The 24,438-nt window shown below is 38.3% G+C and overlaps 1 protein-coding gene across 1 annotated transcript; it reads right to left on the bottom strand.

Annotated features, from left to right (window-relative positions):
- Positions 1-12,558: 12,558 nt before the first annotated feature.
- On the bottom strand, positions 12,559-13,359 carry LOC103803898 (neuroligin-1-like; the record flags this gene model as incomplete). The annotated part of the gene is made up of 1 exon (XM_009076478.1): positions 12,559-13,359. A coding segment is annotated over exon 1 (493 nt), but the record flags the coding sequence as incomplete, so codon positions are not given.
- Positions 13,360-24,438: the final 11,079 nt, after the last annotated feature.

Below are 24,438 nucleotides of genomic sequence, written 5' to 3'. Positions count from 1 at the left end.
ATAGGCTGAACAAGTCAAATGAAAATACACTAGTTGTTGCCTTTGATGTATACTATTCTGCCAACTCTCTCATGAAAGCAGTATATTAGCATTAGCTAGAGTACTTACTAAAATACAGATTAATAAAGAAAAGCGCTTATATATATATATATACACGTGTAAGAAAGTGACACTGCTGACTGTAGAAAACACAACTTCAAGGCTTAGGACTGACACAAATGACTATTACACACTAGAAAACCATTTTCACAGGAGCTCTGAAAATGAGTTACTAAAGAATGAATCACAAACCTTTATCTGAATTAGCCAGCATCGGCTCATAACACTGGGTTTATGCAGTAAAAGTAGTCAAAATAAGATTACACAGTCAAAATAATAAATACAGAATGAGATGAGAGAGATAATAAAAGGCTGGTGAGAGAGCAGAAGGCTTCCTGCCTAAGCCCAGAGATCTGAATTGAGTTCCCCCAAGAAACTGCCTGATTGCCTTATAAAGTAAGATTTCCATGTGTATGTATTTTTTCACCTAAAGTACAAGCAATAATGTGTGGCAAACTATGAGCAGGATCACAGAGAGCTTTATTCTAGAAATTGGTTCATTCTGTCCTCCAGCCCAGTTCTGAATGTGAGGCTTGGTGCCACTGTGATCAGGAAAACAGAAGCAAACAAACAATAAGGAAATATAAATATTCTCTAAAGAAATAGTGACACAAAATTACTTTCTATTGCTTTGTCTTTAAGAGTTTGCTTATAATGATTTGATAATCTAATCTAATTGATCTCTCCAAGTACTTCTATGGCTCTAATCACTGTAGTATCTGATTAGTGGAACAGATCCATACTTTATCTCCAGATTTAATAACTAAATCTATACTTGAAATAGAGTCACACAAGTTCAGCAGAGGGAGAGGGCCAGATGCTGCTTAGCCAGGGGAGGAGGGAGGGAAAGGGAAAAGGCTAGTGAGGTCCAGAATGACTGGAAAGGTACATTTGACTTTGTGTCAAATCATCCCTCTGCAACCAAGCTCCATTTAAACAGCCCATTTCTGGGGTTAGAGAAATAAAGCAGGAAATGTGACATAACTAATGGGGGCAGAACCAGAAATGAGCTGCTATCTATGGCCCACTCTCCTTCAAACTGTCTTCTTCACAAGCATAAAGTAAATGCAATTATTATTATCATTTCTTTGTTCTCTTTCAGTCTAGCACTTCATCAGCCTGAAAATTATGACATTTCCTGAATGTGTTTCAATGGCTTCTTAACCTTTCTATTTCCTGAAAGCTGGGACAATGTCATTCTGTACTCAGAGATTTTAGCAGTGAACAGGTTAACACCCAAAATTGCTAATGATAACAACAGTATTCACTGAGCCAGATAATCACTCACAAAGAATTTCAATCCAAAGTCACTTAAAATTCAAGGAAACCTCTGTATTTCTTTAAGGAAGTGACAGCATTTAGAAGAATATTCATAATTCAAAGAACAGAACAAAATCCGACTTACTGCTGAGTTTATCTATTTTTAATCAAGCAAAATTATGCACTAGCTTTTGCTTTACCTTAGGTCAAACCTATTTTGTGACATGTCCTGTAACACAGGTGCTGGGCAGAGACGGGTGACAGCCAGGCCACTTGCACAGTGCAAATATCCAGCACGCAAAGGATATGGAGCATTTCTGAGAAGTTACTTGTTTCTTCCTCTCTTGTTTGACTGCTGCTTGTTTGTTGTGCTGATACTCAGCCAAACTAGCTTGTAGTTGAATATGTCAACGCTCTGGGCAGAAAAACAGCAACTAATACATGTTAGCAAACTCTGGAGAGAAAAATAGTTTCTGCCACTAAAAACTGCAGGATGGAATTGTGTGCTGCCTTCTTTGCTGTCAGATCCCCTTCCTTGGAGCCTTTTAATCCTATTTCTATGCTTGGTTTGTACAGTGCCTGACAGTGTACACCTGCTTCAACCTGTGTGTCAGGAGCCTTCTTTGCTGTCAGATCCCCTTCCTTGCTTCTTTCAGCTCATCGCCTGTCTCCTAGCTCACCTCTGCAAGCGAACGGCCCTCTCATGCCTAACCACATTTCGGCAGCCATCTTTCAAAGATGTCAGGAAAAGAAACAAAATCAGCCTGTCAAAAACACATGACTGTCTCACAGTTCAAGGGGCAACGCTCTCTTTCACATGTGAACGACACAGAAGATAATGCACAGAGAAGGGGACGCGAGGGATTGCCACTAACACACCCAAATCCAGGATGGGGGAGGGACACTTTCTACCACGACGCCTGCAGCAATCATCCATGTCTCTATACAACAAAAGCACCCGTTTCACATGATCCCGTATCATAATGTGCTTCTGGCCAGGTAATACCTTCAGTACTTGAACTGCAAATGCAACACTTCAAGAACTGCAGTTAATCAAGGGTTTCATGGTGCTTTAAAGAAAAGACAATCAAAGCATCTTTTCTTTCTTCCTTTATGTGAGACCTCATCTATGGAAACTTCACATAGAAGAGACTGCAGGTGCTTTGGCTCTTAAGCAGAGCAATTATTTGTGGTTTCCAAAGTTATTGTTTTGAGCAAAAGTAATCCTTCTGTCATTAACCAACAGCTCAGTTAATGACTGAAAAGTGTAGAAAACAACTTAATTCTCTCTCCTGTTTCACATAGCACAGCTGCTAATTGATTCATATGGAGAGCTACTTCGTTTGCATTTAGCATCACAGAGAAGCAGGGAAAGGACTAAGATTTTAAAATATAGGTTTTCAGCCTGACAAGTTCTTGTGAAATTTCCTGCAATAAACCTGCCTCTCCAACAGCCATATCCAGCAATATTTCATGGATCCAAAGTACTATATAGATCACAAGGCACACTCACTAATGAAAGCAGCCTTGGAATGGGTAAACATGCAAAATCTACTTGTCTCACGTTAAGTATCTTAGATCTGGCCTTCAGCAACTAAGTTCACTTTATATTTTTTAAAAAAGTCTAAGTTCTTTTTGGCACTTTAAAATAAAATGAAAACATATGAATCAATATCAATTTTGCAAGCAAGTAAGATAAATGCACTACCTTTCCCTTGAGCTTTCAAATCTGGTTCTGGCTACATACATATGCATAGACAAATGCACGTTTCATATTCCCTTACCACTGGGTCCATCTTGTTCAGACTATTGCTTTGGCAGTGAGGATTCTCAAAGACTGAGTTCTCATTGGGTCAGTCAGATGCAGCTGGTGGACAGCATGTTCTCTTTGCCTGTTCACTGTATTAAAACTAACATATTAAAGAAAATGAAATTAAAAGCAGAGTAGTGTTGGCAGAAACTAAAAAATTCCCTGCAAGGGCACTGGAAGGAAGCTGACCACAACAGAGGTGCAAACCGCCTGGTTAAAGGGCAGCAAGTCCTCAGGAAAGGACCACAGCTGTATGAGCAAATCGCATTTTGTGCTGGCTGCCTCAGCAGGGAACCTTGACACAAGATGGTATAAACAGGGAGCTCTTCTCCAGGCCATGGGTGGATGGTCTTTCTTCAGCTTGGGGCATGGTAAGACATTATTGCGACCTCCAGGATCCCCTGTTTCTTGGAGCTTTGCTTCCATCTGTTTGAGGGACATTAAAATTCTGCATTGGAACAGACCCTGCAAACTCTCCTTACTTAACCAGGCTTGAGCAAAATCGAGCTGATGTGAATTAAGTGAATTAAACAGAAGGTTTGTCTAACCTGCCTGATTGCATCTGAAGTAACTGGGAAGAATCTGCATGAGTCATTCCCCTAACAAAATGGGAGCAAGGACTGGAGGAGTCATCCCAGCTGGTAGGTGGAAGGTAAGCAGCCGTGTGCAATGGGAATGGGAGCTCCCCCAGCTGGTTTGTGCACAGCTCCAACCTGCCCAGAGCCTTGGCCCAACAGCAAGGTGCTGTCTTCAGAAGCAGAACCGAGGCAGATGACATGGTAAGGGTGGCTGCAACCCTTGCCAGCCAGGCCACAGGTACACTGCTATGCACTCACCAGTTAAGGACACACTGTATTAGCTGTGAAAACATAGAATAATAAAATAAGCTTTAAAAGTTATTGCCATTTTAAACTACTTTTAAGATCAACTAAAGGAAGAGAGATCATCTCTACACTACAGAAGGTTGATATGAAAGAGGGTGAGAAATCCGTGATCCTGAGGTTTTGGTATATTCTGGCATATGTTATTCTTGCCAGTCATTCCCCACCCACTCTGGAGGGGAGAAAGGGAGATACTCCATAGGGTTCCTCTGTATTCATGCTGCTTAGTCCCCCTCCTGTACCTGGGGCATCACAAGGATCTGTGCTACAAGAGGATTTTTTTTTCCTCTTTCCCCAGCACCTGGAGTTACATTATTTGGATATTCCAATATATAAGCAGATCATCAAAACTCAGCACATAATGAAAGCCTCCTTACATTCAGTGGAGCTTTTTCATCATCTTCAACCAACTGTTGGATAGATTTCTCCCTCTGTATAGACGGAGGATGTCTAAGTACAGACTGTGCTTGCTTATGGATCCTATTTGCTCTGGGCTGAGCCTTCTAGAAAGATTCAGCAAGCTGTGCAATCTTCTTCCTACACAATGCACCTTTCCATTAAAAATCTGCAGATAGCTTTTAGGTGTGAGAATATTGAGAACAGAAAGTAAAGACAGAAAGGCAATAGAGGCAAATCTTTTTCCATGAGCTCTGAGAAATCTTTTCTCAAAATAACTTTGGAGGGGTTTTACTGCCAGTTCATAATGTGGATGAATCACTTCTGATACTTCTGATAAAACAATATTCAAAACTTCAAAATCACTTCCAATTCATTTATGCCACCATTTAATTAGTGCTTCTGCAACATGTTACAAGGACGTCATTATCCCCTATAATTGTATAATAATTACAATTTTTAATGAAATAATTGCAAGTACACTAGATGTGTAGATATAATTATGGTAATTACATAAATACCTGATTTTCAGCTAATAATTAAAGAAGGCCTTTACAAAAAGGGTGAAATTTAACAAATGAAAGCTTTTCAGAAAACAAATACACATAATAAATGGTTGCCTCTCTCAGGTAGTTTCTGCCTACTAGATTATCTATCTATCTATACACTATAGATTATTTTCAACACATTATAAAGTAATATAAGGATTAAAAACTTATTTAAACAAATATTAAATCATACTGAGAGACCTCAGTAATTTGCCTTGCCCTAGCCTGATCCAAAACCAGTTGTTAATGCAGCTCAAACCTAATAATGCTATGAGAGCTTAGCATCTCACAAGACATTGAATTGTAATGACCATTGAGAGGAGGAAGAGGTGAATAGCACCCACTGCAACATACAAACTGTATTCTCATTCCTTTGTAACATAAAGGGACAGATCCTGGAGCACCATAAAATACTTGGGAAAAGGCCTTGGAAGCCACTGTGGGACTGGGAACCTTCCTTCAGGGCACAGCATCCCAGCACAGCTGCTGCTAAAGCTCACCAGTCCTACTGGCTATGGTTACCTCCCAAAATGTGTCTTTTTGGTCAAATCTACTGGCTATACCCTTGCTAACACACAAACCCAGCAGAAGATATATCCTCCCTGGGTCTGCCTTGGTGGACAGGCCTCTAAAAGGCAATAGTATTTCAATAAAGGAACTTCTTCCAGAGCCTCATCTGCTGAAAAAAACAGAAGTTCTTCAGCCAGGTAATTTTCCTTCTCTTCAAACACATTTCTGTGACTAAACTTACTGTGTGTTTACTGCACTATTAGTATGAATAGGAAAGGCAAAAGCCACCCTCAATAAAAAGCATACAAAAAACTCTACCAGGGCAGATTGATTCCTGTGCTGATAGCACCAAGGGATATTAAAAGAATTCCCACAGCAGAGAAATTAGCAATGTGATTTACTGCTACTGCTGAAATGTTTCAAAACATCTTGGCAAAACTCTGCAAGGGAAAATCAGCTGCAGCACCTGACTATGACATTTCCATGTGCCTTGCAATTTCTGCAAGAGCAGCCCTGAGATGGCTCCAGTTCTGGACAGACACCACTCTGGTCTCTGCAATGCGTTAGAATATAGGTGCAAACATGTCTGAAAATCAGCTTTGTCCCACTTCCCTTAGCCTTGCATTGTTCAGTGCTGCTTCTTTTTAGGATAAATCTCATTATTACAAGCATAAGAAAGTAAAATAAGAGATATTAATATTAAAACAGAAGGAAATGGTTTGATATCCTGAAAACAAATCTCATTTAGGGTAAGCTCATTAAAGCAGTTGCTTTCTGAATGCAGAGTATAATTAATACTACCATACATATCAAAGTAGAGAAGACATGTAAATTTGACATCATAAAGTAAGTAAAAATGAAGAGGACTAAAGAATTATAAGTGAAAAGAATTTGGAAAAAAAAAGAAATTATACTGAGCAATACTGAAGTTATAAGCAGATTATTAACATTGTAACTGAGATGATCCTTAAGAATAGTTTGACGCATGTAAGCATCATGTTTCAAACTTCAAAAAATATGCAAAGAATACTAAAAATGTTTGTATCCATGTGTATTATAAGGAAACAAAGAGATGAAGAGCATTAACACAGAGAAGACTAAAGGAATAATAATACAATACAGAGAGGAAAAAAAAAGGCAGAAAATAACACTTATCCAAAAGTCTTGTTAGTCACTCAAATGTGCCTCCTGAAAATGTACAAATATACTTATGTAGTTATTTTTTATAAGATTTGTCCATTCTGGATTTAAACGATAAATTAGGAACTAGCAGATTGAAAGGAAAACCATCTCACAGATGTTTACTGAGTAAAACTGGTCCAAGCCGAGAAAGGCCAGGGGAAGAAGCACAAACCAGTTTTATCCGACTTAGCATTATCAGGGTAGCAGTACTATTTTAGAGCCTGTGTGGGGGAGGATGTAGAAAATGAAAAGCAAGCAGTAAAATAATGGACAAGGAATGGAATTAGATCAGAATTTAAGACCTGGTTAGAGCTATAAGCACTGTCAAGGTATATGAACAAAGCAATGACAGCACAACAACTGTGTGGTCAGCAAGAGCCTAGAGCCCGAAGAACCAGACATTTGCAGAGGACTGTGACCAGTGTTGATGGCATTTAAGATGACTGGAGTCTTAAAATGCAGCCTGCAAAGTCTTCTATTGTCAAGCACTGGCTCACCCAGACAGAGGGCTGGAGAAAGTACATCAGAGTTTAAGCATTTTATTTTATTTCAAATATGACATGAACCTACTGCACGTCTTTGAAAAATGCTGCTAACTGACACTAACAGCTTTAGATTGTGAAAGGATGAAAAGGTCTGTACAAGACAATGTTTGCTTCATTATCTTCTTCCATGTATTACCAGTATAATAGGAAGTGCTGCTGTGGTATCTGAGGAATGAAAAACAGGAATATGGGGCTTCAAAAAGAAACAGAAAAATAAAATAGTCTTGGTGTCTTGGGGCATAGCACTGGAGTTCAGGATTACAGACTACATTCGTGCCTGCTGATACTGCAGGGAATGACAGTGAGGGCTCTCCAGCCAGGAGCCAGCAAGGGTGGATGGGGGCAAAACTTTAAATGTGTGCAGGCAGCTACTGACACAAATATACTACAGGCAAAGAATTAATTATGACTTTTCAGAGCAGCCTAATGGAGATATACACCCTTTCTAAGGGTTAAGAGACACCAAAATATGCACAAAGCTCCGTGGGTTTGGTTCTCATTCTCAAGTGACCCTGAGGTCTAGTAAGGGTCTGCAGATGCATGTTCTTAGCCTACTAGCAATGCAACTACCTTGACATATATCAGTTAATAGTGATGGTGGTTGACACCTTAGATTTCATATTTTTTATTTATATGGCCATGAAGAAAGAATATTTCAATCATTTTTTGACAAATTACCATCTACACATCCATTACTTTGCGACTATTTTCTAAATTACATGCTCATAAAAAAAAGAAATCCGATAATTGATTGACAACTTTTGCCAGTGAAAATGCTCAGTTTAACAGGTCTCAGCTTGTCCTTTTCTGGTGAATTTCAGACCTGAAATGGGTATACAGAAAGAACTTTGTTTAAGGAAGTCTATAGGACCTACACGTTGCTTTCTTCTTTTCCAAGATTTGATGATAAGTAAACAGCTCTAGGGTAGTTAAATAGAGCATTGGAACAAACACTCAACAGAAACACAAGCGAAATTTCTGCTTAGGTTTGTAAAGAGTATTTCATATTGCTAAGCTGAAAACCTTAAGGTTATCAGAGCCATTTACAAAACACAACTGATGTAACATATTCTCTATCAAAAACAAAGGATGATCAAAGCAGAATGAGATTATAGCACTCTGATTTGTGTTTCAGTTCCATGAATATATTTGTATGTGTCTATATATGTTCCCATGCGTCCATAGTAACCACAGCCATAACCCAGAAAGTATGGTGCTGGGAGCTTTGCTCTGAAAATCAAGTAGCCCATTAGGAGGCATAAATATTAATAGAGCTGTCTAATCCTACACTCTCAAATGAGGTAGTTCAGATCATGAGTCTTCGCATTTAAAATTTATTCACTGCACTGACTAGAATAAGAAACAGAATCCACATGTGGAGAAGTCACTGATGTTGGGCGGTCTCTGAGCCACTGATAATTCCTAAACATAAAAGCAAGGATCAAGTTATTTCTTTCCGTATTCTACTCCTAATTCTCCTACAAATACTAATGTATCCAAAACTGCATGAGCCTGGCTCTATGACACTGAGTATATACCATACACACTTTCACATTTTCATGTCCAGGCTTCTTCAGACAATATGAAGGCTTTAGCACAGGTTCCTAAGAAAAAACATACTGTCTTCCCAAGTGCAGAGCAACACAACCCTGGGGTTTCTTTTAGTGGTTATATAAGTGATCCTTTTCAAATTTTCTTTATGTAGTTGTCAATAAATTAGGAAATTTGTGGTGCAAATTGTTGTAATGCAAAGAAATTAATAGAGAGTATTAAAACACCTGAAGTATGAAGCTAAAGCAGGATGTACTGTCCTCCTAAGAGACAAGAAGTTACCTTGTCATTCTGGATCACTAGTAAAATATTTGTGTTTTGAATATAAACTAGAAATCTGAAATGCCAAACTACTCAGGTAAACCCTAGCAAAAGCTTGTCAGGGCATTCAGGAAATACCACAAAATCAACAATATAATTAATACTGGTCAGTAAAATGTGTTACCTACAGCATAACCTAGGGTCTATTAACATTTAGAGTTATGGAGCCTGGGCTCAAAAAACCCAGCACAAAAGTAATTAGATGCCTTTGCATCAATATTCCAAAACCAGCCCTAGCAAACAGACATTTCTGCATACTCAAAATGGAATCAGCACCCCTTGACCATCACGTACCTGAAGGGAATGACACAAAAGCAGATGCTCTGTCTTAGCTACTGAATCAGTAAATTGAGGATAAATCAACTGAAACACAGACCTCCATATTTAGCAAAAAGCATGCTAAATTGTCTCATTGCATTTCACCCATCTCCAGCTTTTTGTTCTGTAGTTCCTGCAGTGGGCACATCCAAATCCCAAGAGGAGGTCATGGATATAATGTTCCTTGCCATCTCTAGCATGACTCATGGATAGAGTTCCTTTCATTTCTACATCTATCTTAATCAGATTACTCCCCCTTCTTCAAAATTTTGAATTTTTTTCATGTTCCTTGGCTGACAATTAAGTATAAATACTAATTTATTTATCTAATTCAATCTATTTCATGTAATAAGAAAGAATCAAACCATATATAATGATAGTATATGGTTGCTGGTTCAGTCACTTTGACCTTATATATCAGATTTTCACTTTCCAGCAATTTTCATCACTAAATGTAATTAAATGACTGGAAACTAAAAAGCCAGCAAAAGAGAGAATATTAGGCCTTTCTTCTTTCCCATACAAATCCAATGCCATTTCCAAGCTGCAGCTCCTGCTCAGACGCTGTGAATCTACTGCAACTTTGTTCTGCAACATGACTCATTTTTTTACCTCTAGGTGTGGGGGCAAACCAAGCCAAGGATAATCTCAGGTTATACACAGGTGAGTAGATTGTGAGTTACTCAGGAAACAGAGATTACTACAGATATCTGAGCTGCTCAGGCTGAAAGTATTCAGGAGTTCTCTGCACTTGTCAACAGCAAAAGGTAGGCTTCTGCTGCTTTTTATTGTGCTGTGTGTGCAATGAATTTAACTGGAAAGGTACTTACTGAATTTCAAATAACTCTCTCTTTTTCCTCCTTCAGGCTCACAGGAAAATAAACATGACTTTCTTAGCTCCTGGGCTCTCCCTCCTTTTATTTTTGCTATTTTTCTGATTATTTTCTTAATATTCTCTCATATGAAAGATGCTTTCCGAGAACAATGATGGGGATCTGCATCTTTATTTATGACTTTGTGAATCAGCGTCTGGGTGATAGGAAGTGAAAGTTGCTCAGCTAATTACACACGCTTGATGAACTGCGTAATAACTGCTGCAGCACTGCACATTAATTGAATGCATATAAATGACAGCAGTTATTCTAACTTGAATGATGTGTGAAGAAGTGACGTCGCTCACAGTACCCTGATTATCTTTGTTTCCGGCTTTGGGAATCCAGCTTAAACAATTGTACTTTTACAGCACTGAGCAAAAATTCCCTAACAAAAAACATTAAGATGCCTCAAAGCCCAACATTTTAAACACAAATTGCTTTAAGTCACTGAAAGTGGATTTAGACATCTAAAAAAGCATACATTGAGCAACTACAATTAACAATGAATAATTAACAACTAGCTATGACTAACAGTCAGTAGGAGCTGTGAGAGCAAAAGCCTTGGATAATAAAGCCACATTCATTTAGATGCCTGGATATTGCCTTTAAAAAGCTAATACAGAGTTTACAGAGTTGAATTTTGCCCAACTCTAACCAATTTCCTGCTATGACACATTCCTAAAATGTATCTGTTCTGCAATAACAGGGATATATAACAACAGAAATAAAAAATATGGATTACAGCTAACAGGCAACTGTGTATGTCCACAGTACTCTTTGTTTATCCCAAAAAGCATTCTTGTTCACATGTAGTCCAGCTATTACATAACACATTCTTTTAAAGAAAACAATAAAGAAAAATAATTTGATGCAAAACAAACATGTAAAGTAGTAAAAAATTAGTACTTTAAACTAGCACAAAGTGCCTACTTAAAATCAGTACCAAAACATACCTTCTATATCACATGTTAACTGCTTTGGGAATTTGCAAATATTCACAAAGAAATCTGCAAATTCTTCCATACTATTTAACATGAAAAGGGTAGAAGCCAAGTTTCCAAAGCTTCCAAAAGCAGCCTAGTTTCCAAAGTGCCATGTCACAATATTTTAACAGTTCTCTACACCCCTATTAAGAGGTTTTGGGCTTTACAAAGAGAGCTGTAATCACAGAATAAAGGAAATCAACGCTGACTTTTAGAACCGGGTAAATGCAAAAGAATGTTTCACATCTACGTTGCAGGAAAGTTAACACTGTTCCAAGAAAACAGAGTGTATCCTGTAGAAAGTCAATGCAGATTTTCAGCACTGCATTGCTATAATACTTCATAGCCATTATACCAGACTACTGGAAGAGAGAGCTGTGGAGCTGTGCCAGAACCTTCAGTGGCAGCAGTACCTGTCCCCAGGCATAGAGCTACCTCCTCTGCATGCACATACAACACTCTGTATCCACATACGAGTGACACACACTCCTCTGAACCACGAGGCCAAGAGAGAAGCTGCCAATACGGTCAGCATGAGAGAGTGCAAGAGAGAGATGATCAGGTGTAACTGAGTTCTGGCTTTACAAATGTTATCTTCTCATTTGCTGTACATGGTCCTCTCTTTAAACACCTTTCTAGCTTCATTAGGACAAGACAGTCCCTAACAGTTCACAGCACCAGCAATCAGCCTCTTTGAGCTGTATTATTCGTTCTTCCTTTCCAAGGTTTCGATCTCTCCCCCATATTATTTTTTTTTGTCCACTTTATACATACCTCCTTTTCTACAAATTTTCTTGCCGGGTTTTCTGGCACATTCCTTGGATATTCTTTTGACTGAAAAATGAATAGAAGACTAGAAAATAACATGGAGCTCCATCACAGACAGTAGGAGCATGCAACACCACTATCTAACTTAAATATGACCTGCTTTATTAGGTGCGGAAGATTCTCAACTTGTTGTGCCTGCACATGCAATGGAAAAGCTGTTGATGCATCTTCCCAGAAGTCAGTGGGTGGCAATGAGAATTAGGTACCAACTTTGACCTAAAAATACACGTGCTGTGGGAGAAAAAGAATGAGTGTAGACAGAAAGGAAAACCAAAATAAAATCAAAAAGCAAGGACAAATGCACACAGAGAAAAGCAGCATGCAAACATGTAATACGCTGGCATGCAAACACAGAAAGCCATGCACACTACCAGTACGTGTGAATTAATATTGTTAGAATGTAGAACAGGAAAATAAGAAGATCTCCCTGTTTTGTCTGCTATTAACTCACCATCCTCGGTTGGGACATAGATATTTAAATAGAGGCAGTCTTCGTTCTGATCTTGTACGTAGGTGGAAACTACATCCAAGTTATTAGTAAACCACACGGGAAGCATGACTTCAGGCAACCTGCCTTCTATAATGTTCTGGGGACACACTGGAGCAAACTGGGTGGTATTTTTGATATCTGCCCAGGGAGATGGAGGCTCAGGAGGTTGAAAGCGGCGCTCCCCTGTTGGAGGGGCAGCATACGGAACCCCAAGAAACTGAATAACGGGCCCCAAAATTTCATTATTAAGTTCCTTCTTAATCCCTCTTATCTTGCCAAAGTTGGTGGTCACCACTGGGTTGGTATCATCCAATTTTTGAGAGGACACAGCTGCAGCGTGAAGCAAAAATCCAAGTATACAAAAAGCAAAAGTGGCATTCAATCCCATGTGTAACAGGCGGACTACCATCGCTCTCCATACACAGTTCAGCCACATGGATCTTGGAAAGGCCATGGTCCCACATTAGTTGTGTAACTACAGTGATGCAATCTGATTTGTATCCACTGGTGTAAAAACAGGGCGACCGAAGGAAACAGATCAGGTTTCCTAAATAGGTGCCTGTCAGAAAAATCTCAAAAGGCTTTTCATGCGGTAAGTATCTTCCATTGATTTCACACTTATTGAAGCTGCATCTTCACTCAGCACTATTTATCAGACTACATCCTATTGACAATTCTGTTTTCCATAGCAGCAATATGAAGAGAGCAGCCATTTACTGCAGAATCCCCTCTTATAAATCAAATCCAGTTAGCCGCAGGTCTATATCCTGGAGAAAATGAAAATAAATCATTAGTATGAAAGAGCTAATATGAGCAGAGTGATAACTAGATGTTTCACACGTTATTTACATACATTAATAGTTGCTAGAGTCATGTAAGTAAAACTGCAGTAGTTTATGGGTCCATGAAATGGTGGGTGAAACGCTGATTACTGGATTGTCTATAATATCACCTGTTGAATTTATAGAGACTTTTCAGAAGAAACAGGACTCACAAAAAATACATTTTTAAAATTCACCTTTTCAAGAATAAGCAATTTGCTGCCAGGCTACATTATATAAGTGCTTATGTTAATATTTTATTTAACTTAATCAGCTCATAATCAATTTTCACCTTGTTTGCACAAGTTGATTTATCAAAACGGAAGTAATTACTTCTTAAAGCAGAAGATAGGGAAATTAAGATAGACAGGCATACTGAAGACTCGAATGCATTTTATTTCATTAAAAGCAGTTTATAATACATACAAACATATTTTCTTCATTTTAACATACAAATTCTGCTTTAAACATTGAGGCAACATCTGTAAGGATAACATGAATTACTTATTCATAATAACCTGAATTAGCATACTTTATATGGTCTTCTTATTCCACAAATTTCTGATAGCTGATGAAAAACACCTACAGAGTGAAATGTCCACATCAATGAAGGACCAAAATCTGCTCCCACTGAAGTAAATGACAAACTCTAAATTTCCACAGCACTATAACTGGACCTCTGTGGGTTTTGTTTGGTTTCTTTTCAGAACTGATTTGGAGAAGGATATGAACAGGCAGTTTAGGGATGGAGCTTGTATATCACAATTTTTGCATCAGATCAATCCTGCATTCTTTATAAAAGACTGACTTCAGTGAAAAATGAAAATGCATGTTGAAAGCACTCAATTCCTACCATCCTTAATTTATAACATAAACAATAAGCGTTCCCATAGGACAGTAGAAATCTTATCTTTCATATATCCACATGCTCACTGAACAATATCCTAGAAAAATAATCAGTTAGGATCAGAGACTGTATAATCTGAAATTCCAGATGCTATTTTCAACTACTTTAGCTCAGAGGTTGTCACACAAGGCTGTGTTCCAGCACTTCTGAAAATTGCTCAGTGCATATCATTATATCTTCCATATTCATGTGAAACATATTTCCAACACGACTTACAATATCCTATTATTTAAGATGCAGCGTTATACACAACATAGCAGAGTAATCTTACACTCCCTATTAAGTAGTGTATAATGCACAAGAAATGTGTTCTGCTTTGTATAGGAAACATTTAAACCACCTGCTTTTGAAACAGCATTGGCAACTTTAATGAGAATTGTTTTTTTATCATGTCTATACACATTGTAGAGAGAATTCAAAAGAACGGCTTGTCTAATAGTCAGACTACCCTGCAGTTTGGGTTATTAAAAAGGAGATTGTAAAAGCTATATAGGACAGCAGGAGATTTGGTTCATGTCTAGTGTTCCTTTAGCTCTGAACAATCTATCTCAGGAGGCAATAAGGAGATAGATGAAGCTTTTCCGCAATTTTCCCTCTCCCTTTTATTTCTCTGCTAATTCTAACACCTTCACTGTGAAACTGCTTTTACAAACAGACTTATATCCTTCATTCTCCAGCTGCAAATTCTTAGCATTTGCTGGAAACACACCAATTTAGCTGCAGAAAATAATTCCCCAAACTTGATATATGTGTTTGCATACACTTACATGGAATGGCAGACATTTGCCTTGTGGAGGATTGTTGTTTTGTGGCAATTCAGATTTTAGGGATGGTAGGGTATTACTTGACAAATAGTAAAGACAGAGTATGCAGACAGGTGCCAGAGCAGAAGGCACAGGTATAACTTTTCTGAGTTGATGTACATGGAAAGATAGAAGCTTATTCCTTAGTAGTATTCAAAAACCTCCACAGATTTAAAACTTTTCCACTGGGTCTTAAAATTTACGGGGTTTGTTTTCCTGTCAGGAATGGAAAAGTGTACTCTCTCTTCTTTCTCAAACTCAAACATGTAAATAGCAAAAACTTCGTCAGTAGCCCTCCTCTGCTAGTTCACAGCGTCTGGGGAGGGTCTGAGGACAACAAATCCAACATAGCTACCCCAAGGAAAAACATCCCTCTTCATCTCAAGTGTCTGAGTTGGTTCATTGTAGACAATTACCAAGACGCTACTAAAAATTCATTTAGCACCTGTTTTTAGATCTAATACAATTTTTAGCACACTTTCTATATCTAAAATGATAAATTCAGTGTAAATTCAAAGCAAATCCTAGAGCTGGCCTACAGTTCTAAGCTTGTCCATCTGCTGGTTTGCTATTGCAGTTGAACAGTTCTGCTGCAATCTGAAGCTCTAGTTTGTCTCCCATGGACAAGGTTTCACTCTAAGACAGACACAGACAGGATGCTAAAAAGGTAGGAATATAAATAAATGCTGTGCTTAGCTATTCCTAATTAATTAACTATTGGGTAGTAGCTAGCCTTAGTGAATGGATGGATAGGCTATACAGGGCAGCAAATTGTAAAGCACTTGCAGAATTTGAATCAACAGATTTTCACCGTATTTGCAACTTGAATTTTGGATTTGCTCTTTTTAAGTCTTTCTTTCTAAATGGCTAAGTAACAGTTTATTTTTGAGACTGAGCGGTCAGATATTCAAGCCTGTCACTGGCTGCCCTGAAGCTATTACATTAAAAACACAAACTCAACGCAAATAAAAAGACTGAGATTAATCAAATCTTTTGAGACTTTCATGCCAAAATTTCATTTTGAGGGCTACGTGCAAGGGCAAGCAGGGAAGCTCGCCAGGAGCATGTCTTATAGTTGAGAGTCAAAGTTGGACAAAATTCTCCTCAGTCCTTCAGCAGGTGATCGATATAGGACATCCCCTTGGTATCTGGACTTGACTGAACAGGAATCAGTGGAAAAAAGAGAAGCAATAAACATGAGGAGGAATGATCAGGGGGATGGGCAGGAGAATAAACTAAAGAGTAACGATGATCAATCTTGGGCAAGATCCAGCATCAAAATTATGTGGATCTGAGGAGGAGGAGAAAAAACATTTTCAGATTTTACTATTGTCTAGATTTGAGGATCACAATTGCTCCCTGTGGTAACACAAATGAATTCTACTGTAACAGGTATTTAATAAAGTCTTTCATGGTCTTTTGAACATTCTATGCTACATAGAGGTTTTTTCTATCATCTATTATTTTATTATCTTCCTTTCTGAATTCAAATTACTTTATAGCTCAGATTCTGACATACTTTAGAGAGGCATTTAGTATGCCAAGGAGCGAACAATCCAAGATAACTTCAGTGCATCTTTGCATTTCCAATGACACAGAGCATCCCACAACAGGTCACATCTGCTGCAAACTGCAGCAGCTAAACTCCTCTGTTACTAGTGCACAGACCTTCAAATCTTAAGGGATGGTTTGATCTGTACCCCCTGTCAATAGCTCCAATGGATTAATAAAACCTTTGGTGGTACCCAAGGCTTCTGGACATATGCCAACTTCAGCACATGTAAAGGCTATCACTATTATGATACAGAAAAACAAAAAGGCCATTTTCTTTTTGGCTGAAGATGGACTCTATGATTTGATATTCATGCTTAAAAAATCCTTTCCACCTCAATTTTGCTACTACATCCCAATCGCACAAATATTCATACAAAGTGATTGCAAGAGTTTGGAACACCACACAGTGCCACTAGGTTACAAAACACAAATGCTATTTTGCAGAACCAGCTACATTTGCATCTGCATTTATTTACAGCAGTCTCTACTTAGAACTAAGAGCGCAGAGATGCTTCATGTCTCTAAGAAGAAATCCATGTTCTAAGACACACTACCATTCCAAACAGGGACACAGCCAGTGGAACAGAGGCCATTAGAGAAAAGACTCTGACCCAGGGTGAACACTACCTTGGTGTGACACACCAATTGTAAACATGATCAGACAAATCCTCAAGAGATGCATCACGGAATTTCCCATCTCTTTTTGCGTTTCAAGTTAGCAAAGGGAAGCACTGTGCCAAATACGGCCTATTTTCTCTCAACACAGTAGTAAAAAAAGGCCAGGTTGGATGGGGCTTTGATCAGCCTCGTCTAGTGGAAGGTGTTCCTGCCCATGGCAGTGGGTCAGAACTAGATGACCTTTAAAGGTCCCTTCTAACCCAAACCATTCTGTGAAAGATTTTAAAACAGATGCTGCTCCTGTCTATTTCCATAAATACTTGGTGAAGGGATGGGATTTACATAGGTTTATTCAAGAAATTAACTACATGCATTTAAAAAAACAGGTCTATGAAATGGTAATTGAGGAGACTGCAATCCTGAATATGTAATACACATAAGAAGGGCACAGCTCTGGTGAGATTTGGTTAGCTCCCACAAGCCAGCACCTCCTCCACCTCAGAGCAGCTACAGGTCTGGAAGCTCCCGAAAGTTACTACTAATCCAGCCCTTTTGAGATGCAGGACCTTTGCTGAGACCACCAAGAAAGGTATGAATAAGACATCATCCTGATGGGCTTGCACCCCCACCCCACATTAGTATGAGATTACAAGTGTTATGTTACAAGGGTCTGCAAACAACCCAGTGGCAAGGATTTGCAGATGCTTCAAGCTGTGTAAATATATCACTCCCAGATCAGAGAGATTGATTCCTCAGTACTATTCTCACTTTTACCTTTATTTAACATGATGTTTTGTACACCAATTCTCATAACCAATTAGTGAAGAATATAGTATTTAAATACAGTATTCAGTGCAACTCAATTCAGTAGCAAAGTTGGTGAATAGTTTAATTAAACTGAGTACATGCCATAAGACTCCTTTAAATTGTGATGCATTTTTCAGCTGCACTATATTTTTGTTCTTCCCCATTAGTGGGAATATTCACTAATGCTAACTCCTTATTAACTAGTATTTTCATGATCAAAAGATCCCTTTAAATAATTTCTGCAACTTAGTTTGCCAAAATAGGAGGACTTCTGATCATAATTTTCTACGGAAGTATTTTTGAATTAGACAAATTAAGCCTTTGAGAAGAAGAGGGTCACTTTAAGTCTTATTATCTTCCATTTACTCATATCAATAAATCATTTTTTAAAATAGTTCTACTTCTTAGCTGAAGTAATTGTTTATATTACCAGAGGTTGACTACAGTTTTTTAATGTGGACTATAGCTGTCTGACATTTTGCACAGTAAGTAGGTAACGAAATGGTGATTTTACCCATAACAGAAAGAATGGGTAACTCTGTCACTTATGTGTAAAGTTTTAGACAGCTAAGTAATACAGATTTAAATTAAAAATGACAGATGCACTGGCTTGGAATATAATGGGCACTGAAGTGAACCTTTATTCCTTTTAGCAGCTTACGGTTAACTCTTAAATGGACCACACATTATACTCACTTTTGAGTACTGTAACTATTCAGCTAAATGATCAAATGGCTATTCTGTTGATGGCAGCACTGTGCTTCAGGACACAAAGATTTTTTGACCTACTGTAGAAATTCAACTGAACCCTTGTTAATCAGAGGTCACTCCAGGAGAAAAAAATAACCCAGATGTTTCTCATTTGAGAACTTCAGTATCAAAATCTGCATATTGTATATCATTAAGTCAAGCGCATTTAACTTGCTTTGATTAATGCTTCATAAAATATACACATACTTCCCATCTGATCACTAACAGAGCATCTAGAACCCACACAGAGGCTACTGAAACTAGGTGTTCTTTTGTTGTCTCTAGGAGGTGAAAAATTCAGCTATAGAATTGTTAACAAAGTTCTTCACCTGATATGTATTTGTGGCTAACCCTTGGTTCACTGGGGTTAATCATACGAGAAAAGTAAATTGGATTTTCCTCGCTACTGTTAACACAACTATAATATCAACAGTAATACTATCTCTAATGCCAGTTCATCACCTAAGGCAAGATTTCCTATCAGATTCATAAGAAAGATACCACTTTTTTATTTTCCTATTCGGGGGTGTTAGGAATTCAAGGTAAAACAAGCTAGAATACAGTTATTACCACTTCCTGAGAGAGAACTCTGCAAACAAAGATGCTTGAATGAACTCAGATTTGTCCATGAATTGTTTTTCTATCTGGATACAATACAATAACAGTTCCAAACACAGAAAACCCTTGTTGTAGAGTTAGATCAATAACTAGCTCTTCAATAAGATGTTTTGGGTTTTGTTGGTTTGTTTTTTTTTAAGAAAAAGACCAACAAACTTCCTTGTGGCAGAAAAAAGAGCCAGCATTTTTCATTCTTGATCAGATGGTCAAGATGGCCTTGATTCCACCAGGGTAATTGAGATCAAATTCCAATTCATCATAGAATTTGCAGAGGTATAAATATAATTTGTTAATCTCAAACCCAACATCTCTAACTCAACTCTGAAAGTGCTCTTGAATGGTATTACCAGGCTTTCCAGAACAGCAGAGTGCACACTACAATTTGAATGCAATATTGGCATTATAGGGATCTATCAACTTGAAGAGTCTGTTTCCTGTGATCTAGCATTCTGTACATCTGTGACTTTACTTGCATTTGTTCCAAAATGAATTTCATGCTTAACTTGTTTTTCTTAATTAAACTTCCTTTAGCAGTTTCTAATATGTGCATTATTAAAACTCATTAGTCCCATTCATGCCTGCCTGTCATTTTTGGCTTCACATTCATGTACTAAAGAGCTCTGTCGCTTTATATAGGAAGCAAATTAAATAATAAATATGAGAACTTGAACGTTTTATGAGTGTCAGTATGAGGAAGTGGCTGCAAGGCCCATAAGGTTTCACACAAAAAAAGCATTACAGCTAAAGCTAACATGCTGACACATCTCTGATCTATAAAGTCTGCAGTAATGGCAGCAGTAAAGTGTTGTGCCATAGATGGGGAATTTTTCTCTCACATGAAATAGAAATAGGATATAGCACAGACTATATTTACTGTTGTAAAAAAATTTCAAATAAAATTTCCCAAAAGCTTAGAATATAACACCATTAAATGTCTGCAAAGATTTACTCTTTCCATCTGACTTCATGTGCAGCTCCTATTATTCAGCTCCTTGTCCTCTTTTCATTTTCTACCACTATCTGTGAGAAAGAGACTTACTTAAGTTATAGCTTCCAGTCTCATGTCTCCCTGTGGTCATGTCCCGGTCACACTGACCACAACTCTAGTGACCAAAGGGTTTCCTAACCCAGCACTGGGGCCTCTTGGAGACTATTTCAGAGCACAAATTCTCCACAGGGATAACCCATCATTGTGAAACCAGTTGAAGAAACAAAAGCTCCATCCCACAATCCCTATTTTACACAGGTTTGAGGATGTCAAAATACTCAGTCTATCTATGTAGTAAGGTTTCTCCTGAGCTGTTGTTCTCTTCTCATGAATATTTCCAACACTATGTGCCTACATAACACTTCACCAATTTCAAGTACTTTTTTGGAAACTGGGGGACGGGGCTGGGAAGGCAGAAGTTAAAGGATTATTTTAAGTTCAGATATTGAACTTAAAAGCTTCAGACAAGATAGAATTGAATAGAAGTATAAAATACAGCATAAATATATTCCCCTCATTAAATTCCCAGAACCAGTTCAACAAGTGGGCTAATAGTATCTTTAGGCAGGATGTGATTGAGGAAATTTGGAAAACATATGTTTAAAATTGCCAGTTAAGTTCTTTGCTTGGTTAAAGGAACATGAGCCACTTGAAATACAATATTTGCAAAGTGCCCTTGACCACTTCTTAGGACTTTACAGTCACGTGTTGCTAATTTCCAAGCATTACATTCTCCCTTAATATGGTGCAAAAGACCTAACCAAGCATCAGAGGAACAGGCTACCCAAAGGCTGCACTAAAACTGATTATGCAGAAAACATTACGAAGGCAAAGCAGAAGAATTCCACAAATGGGGTAAAGAGAACTCCAATTGCATTTCTTTTAATGACTTCATCTTTTGTTTGCCCACAGCAGTGGAAAAACATTTTACACTGGAAAAAAAAAAAATTTACACTGCTGTGTGCAGCCCAGACCTTTATATGGCTTGATAACCATGAGGATATATTTACAGCACAGACACTGTGCCCCATGGTTTCACACAGCTGGTTGTCCTTCACCCCACCTTTTGTTGTCTGGTGAAAAGAGGCATAGTAGGGTGGGTGCACAGGAAAACTTGAACATGGTACTAAGTAGCCAACTAGTCACTTTTTATCACTGGAGAATACACAGCACATCATTAACAAGCAACTAATAGCCATGAAAGCAAAGTCTGTTGGAAAACATGTGGGGTTGTCAGAGGCAGGTGGAAACGTGGAGCTGAGTCACCAAGAAGACAACATGATTTCCCCTTGTAATTGTGATAATTCAATAGTCATTCTGGGGAATGGAATGTCATAATTTGTCATTAAAACCACAGGACGTGCTCTTGATATGCAATACATGATGAAGTTTTCCCATCAGCTTCTTCTTTTGGCATCCCTGACTCCCTCTCTCCCTTCTTCCCTCCCTCCCATACCAACTCCTGTGCAACAACTGGGCAGCAGGGCAGGCATCTCCCTCTGAGTGTACACGTTCCTTCATAATGCAGAGCTCAGAACAGGGCTACAGTAATGGAAACATGCTTTTGGAACTGCCTTTATTCATCAGTCAGGATCTATTTTTTATCATTACCTGTTACACTTTCCATGGATGGATATCTGGGACTAATCGGAAATCATATTATTTACTGGATCAGACTGATAACTGCCCATCCTTTATTAAAAGAAATCCACAAAGGTTTCTACTGAATCTCTGGCAAAATGTTGTCTTTTCATTATTTGCTTTCAAAGAACGTCTGTCTCTTTTTGCCCTTCTTTTTTCACTATTTAATTTTTAAACAGTTTCTTTTTCATGTGATTAAAAAACCATAATAAATATGACATCAAACAAATAATTCAGAGCTAGCCAAGAATCTGTAATACAGCTCTACATCTCTATTAGAAAGTAATGTATATTTACTTTTAATAAAGAAAGGCAAGCCAATCCATTATGAACTGAGACCACAACTAAGCCTCTGCTTTCTTCTCTTTTCCCCAGACTCCATTTGAACAATTAGAGTGGTTTACGCTTGTGTGTATGCCAGTCGATATTAAATATGCAAACTGATAAAAAATAAAACTACCACCATTACCATGTTCAAATCCTCCATTCACTTGCAAATCAATTTATCTGCCTACAGCCCTGTCCCAGTCTTTAAATAACCCTCCTCAGCAGACTGCTCCACCTCCAGCCAAATAATCCAGTGCAAACCCACTTTGTTAAGGATGTTTAAGTATCAACAGCTAGGATATTATCTTCTTACCCTACTGGAGGAGCAGGGGTAAGATAACCAAAGCAGTATCAGGACGACAGCTCTTCTCCTCGCTTCTACACAACTTACTGCCTTAAACAGCCTGAACACTCTCTCATGGCTTTCCTTGCTACTCCAGTTAATCACAAAACAGAGGTGTTCAGCCAAATCCTGCTTCCCAGCACACTTAGTATGATTATCCTCAGCCTCATTTTTCTTCCCACAGTCTGCATATGATTCACATGAAATGCACAGAATAAATGGGATCTCTTCGTATGTATCTAAGGATCTCCTAATCATTTACTGCAAAACTGCTTTTGCAACATCACTGCAATCTGTATCGGTAGTCTGAGAAAAACGGTGTCATTTATCAAAAGTAACTAAGAAGCAGTCTTCTTTAGCCCTGCATCCTGCACCAGAAATAACAGGGGGTGGGGAGTGAGGGATAAAAAAGGAATTAACCCACCCAACCAGTATTTCCAAACATGGCTACTTAGCTTTTGGCTCTCAATCTGCAAATCTGATATCAAAGATTCAAAAGTGGGCTGTGTGTTACAGCTGTTGAGCCCACACAAGTCTCAGTGCAGTCAATGGGAATCAGTATCTTTGAAAATCAGGGCCCTGAATAATGGGCTCTATTTTTAAATGCTCATTTATACCATACATGGGTCTTTCACTTGTCAGGTGCCTGTAATAAAGTACATGCAATTTCATAAGTATCCTTTGCTTCAACTAAGCCAGCCCAGAAAAAAAGTAGGAGAAAATGTCCCAAAGCTCACAGTGTTGCTCTTTTAGCAATAACAATAGTCTGTGGATGCACCAAAACTGCTGCTACTTGAAAAAAATCAACAAACCAAAACACCAACCTAGGTCTTAAGGGAGCATGAAAAGGTTAATTTGAGCAGTGCCACAAATGCATGGTTTCAGACATGAACTGTCTCTGTGAATTTACCAGTATGATCTGGTCCTACTAAGGCTCTGGATAAATGCAAATATTGCCACGGTGGATGGCAGTGCTGGAAAAAAATATTTCCTAAAACAATTTCTTACACTTATGCCGGGGAAAAAAAAAATCTGCTTCATTTCAAATTCACAGAACATCTAAACGTGCTTAAAACATTGATATTTATAGCTTCTATATGACATATTTCCATATTATACTAGTAGATTTTTAATGCCATAGTTGTTAGAGCTAAAACAAACTGGCCTTCCAGAAAGCAAACCCAGTGTCAAACTAAAATGATATTCCTTCAAAAGGTCAGCAAATTTACGGAAGAAAATAGCCAGTCCAGACTGTGTCACCTGCAGCAGCAAGAACACAACACTTTAATCAAGCTCTGGTTTGTTTTATTTAAACAATTATTTGAATGTAATTGCTCAGAAACCCTATGCATCCTTAAAATGATTCCAGATAACATCCTTTCTCCTGATTCCAAGGTAACTTTCTGGCTTTAATTATAAGTCAATTAATATTAAGTAATTTGACTGATTAATTTTAATTAAACCTGTTGAAAATTGATTTTCCTTTAGCAAGTAAAGATGATGCTCTAGTGCGATCGTCAGGAAAGGAGGATGGGGGGGGCGGAGTGGGGGAAGCACAAGAACCAGCACTCGGCACCCAAGCGAGAGAGAAGATGTCTGAAGAAATAAAAAAAGAAATGCCCCGTCAGGCCCGGCAGCCCGGGCAGGGACACAGCGCTGCGGGA

The sequence above is a fragment of the Acanthisitta chloris genome, unplaced genomic scaffold (assembly GCF_000695815.1).
Source record: "Acanthisitta chloris isolate BGI_N310 unplaced genomic scaffold, ASM69581v1 scaffold2346, whole genome shotgun sequence".
Classification (NCBI taxonomy): Eukaryota; Metazoa; Chordata; class Aves; order Passeriformes; family Acanthisittidae; genus Acanthisitta; species Acanthisitta chloris.
Note: the sequence above shows the minus strand (reverse complement) of the source record. Positions and strands in the feature narration are given on the sequence as shown.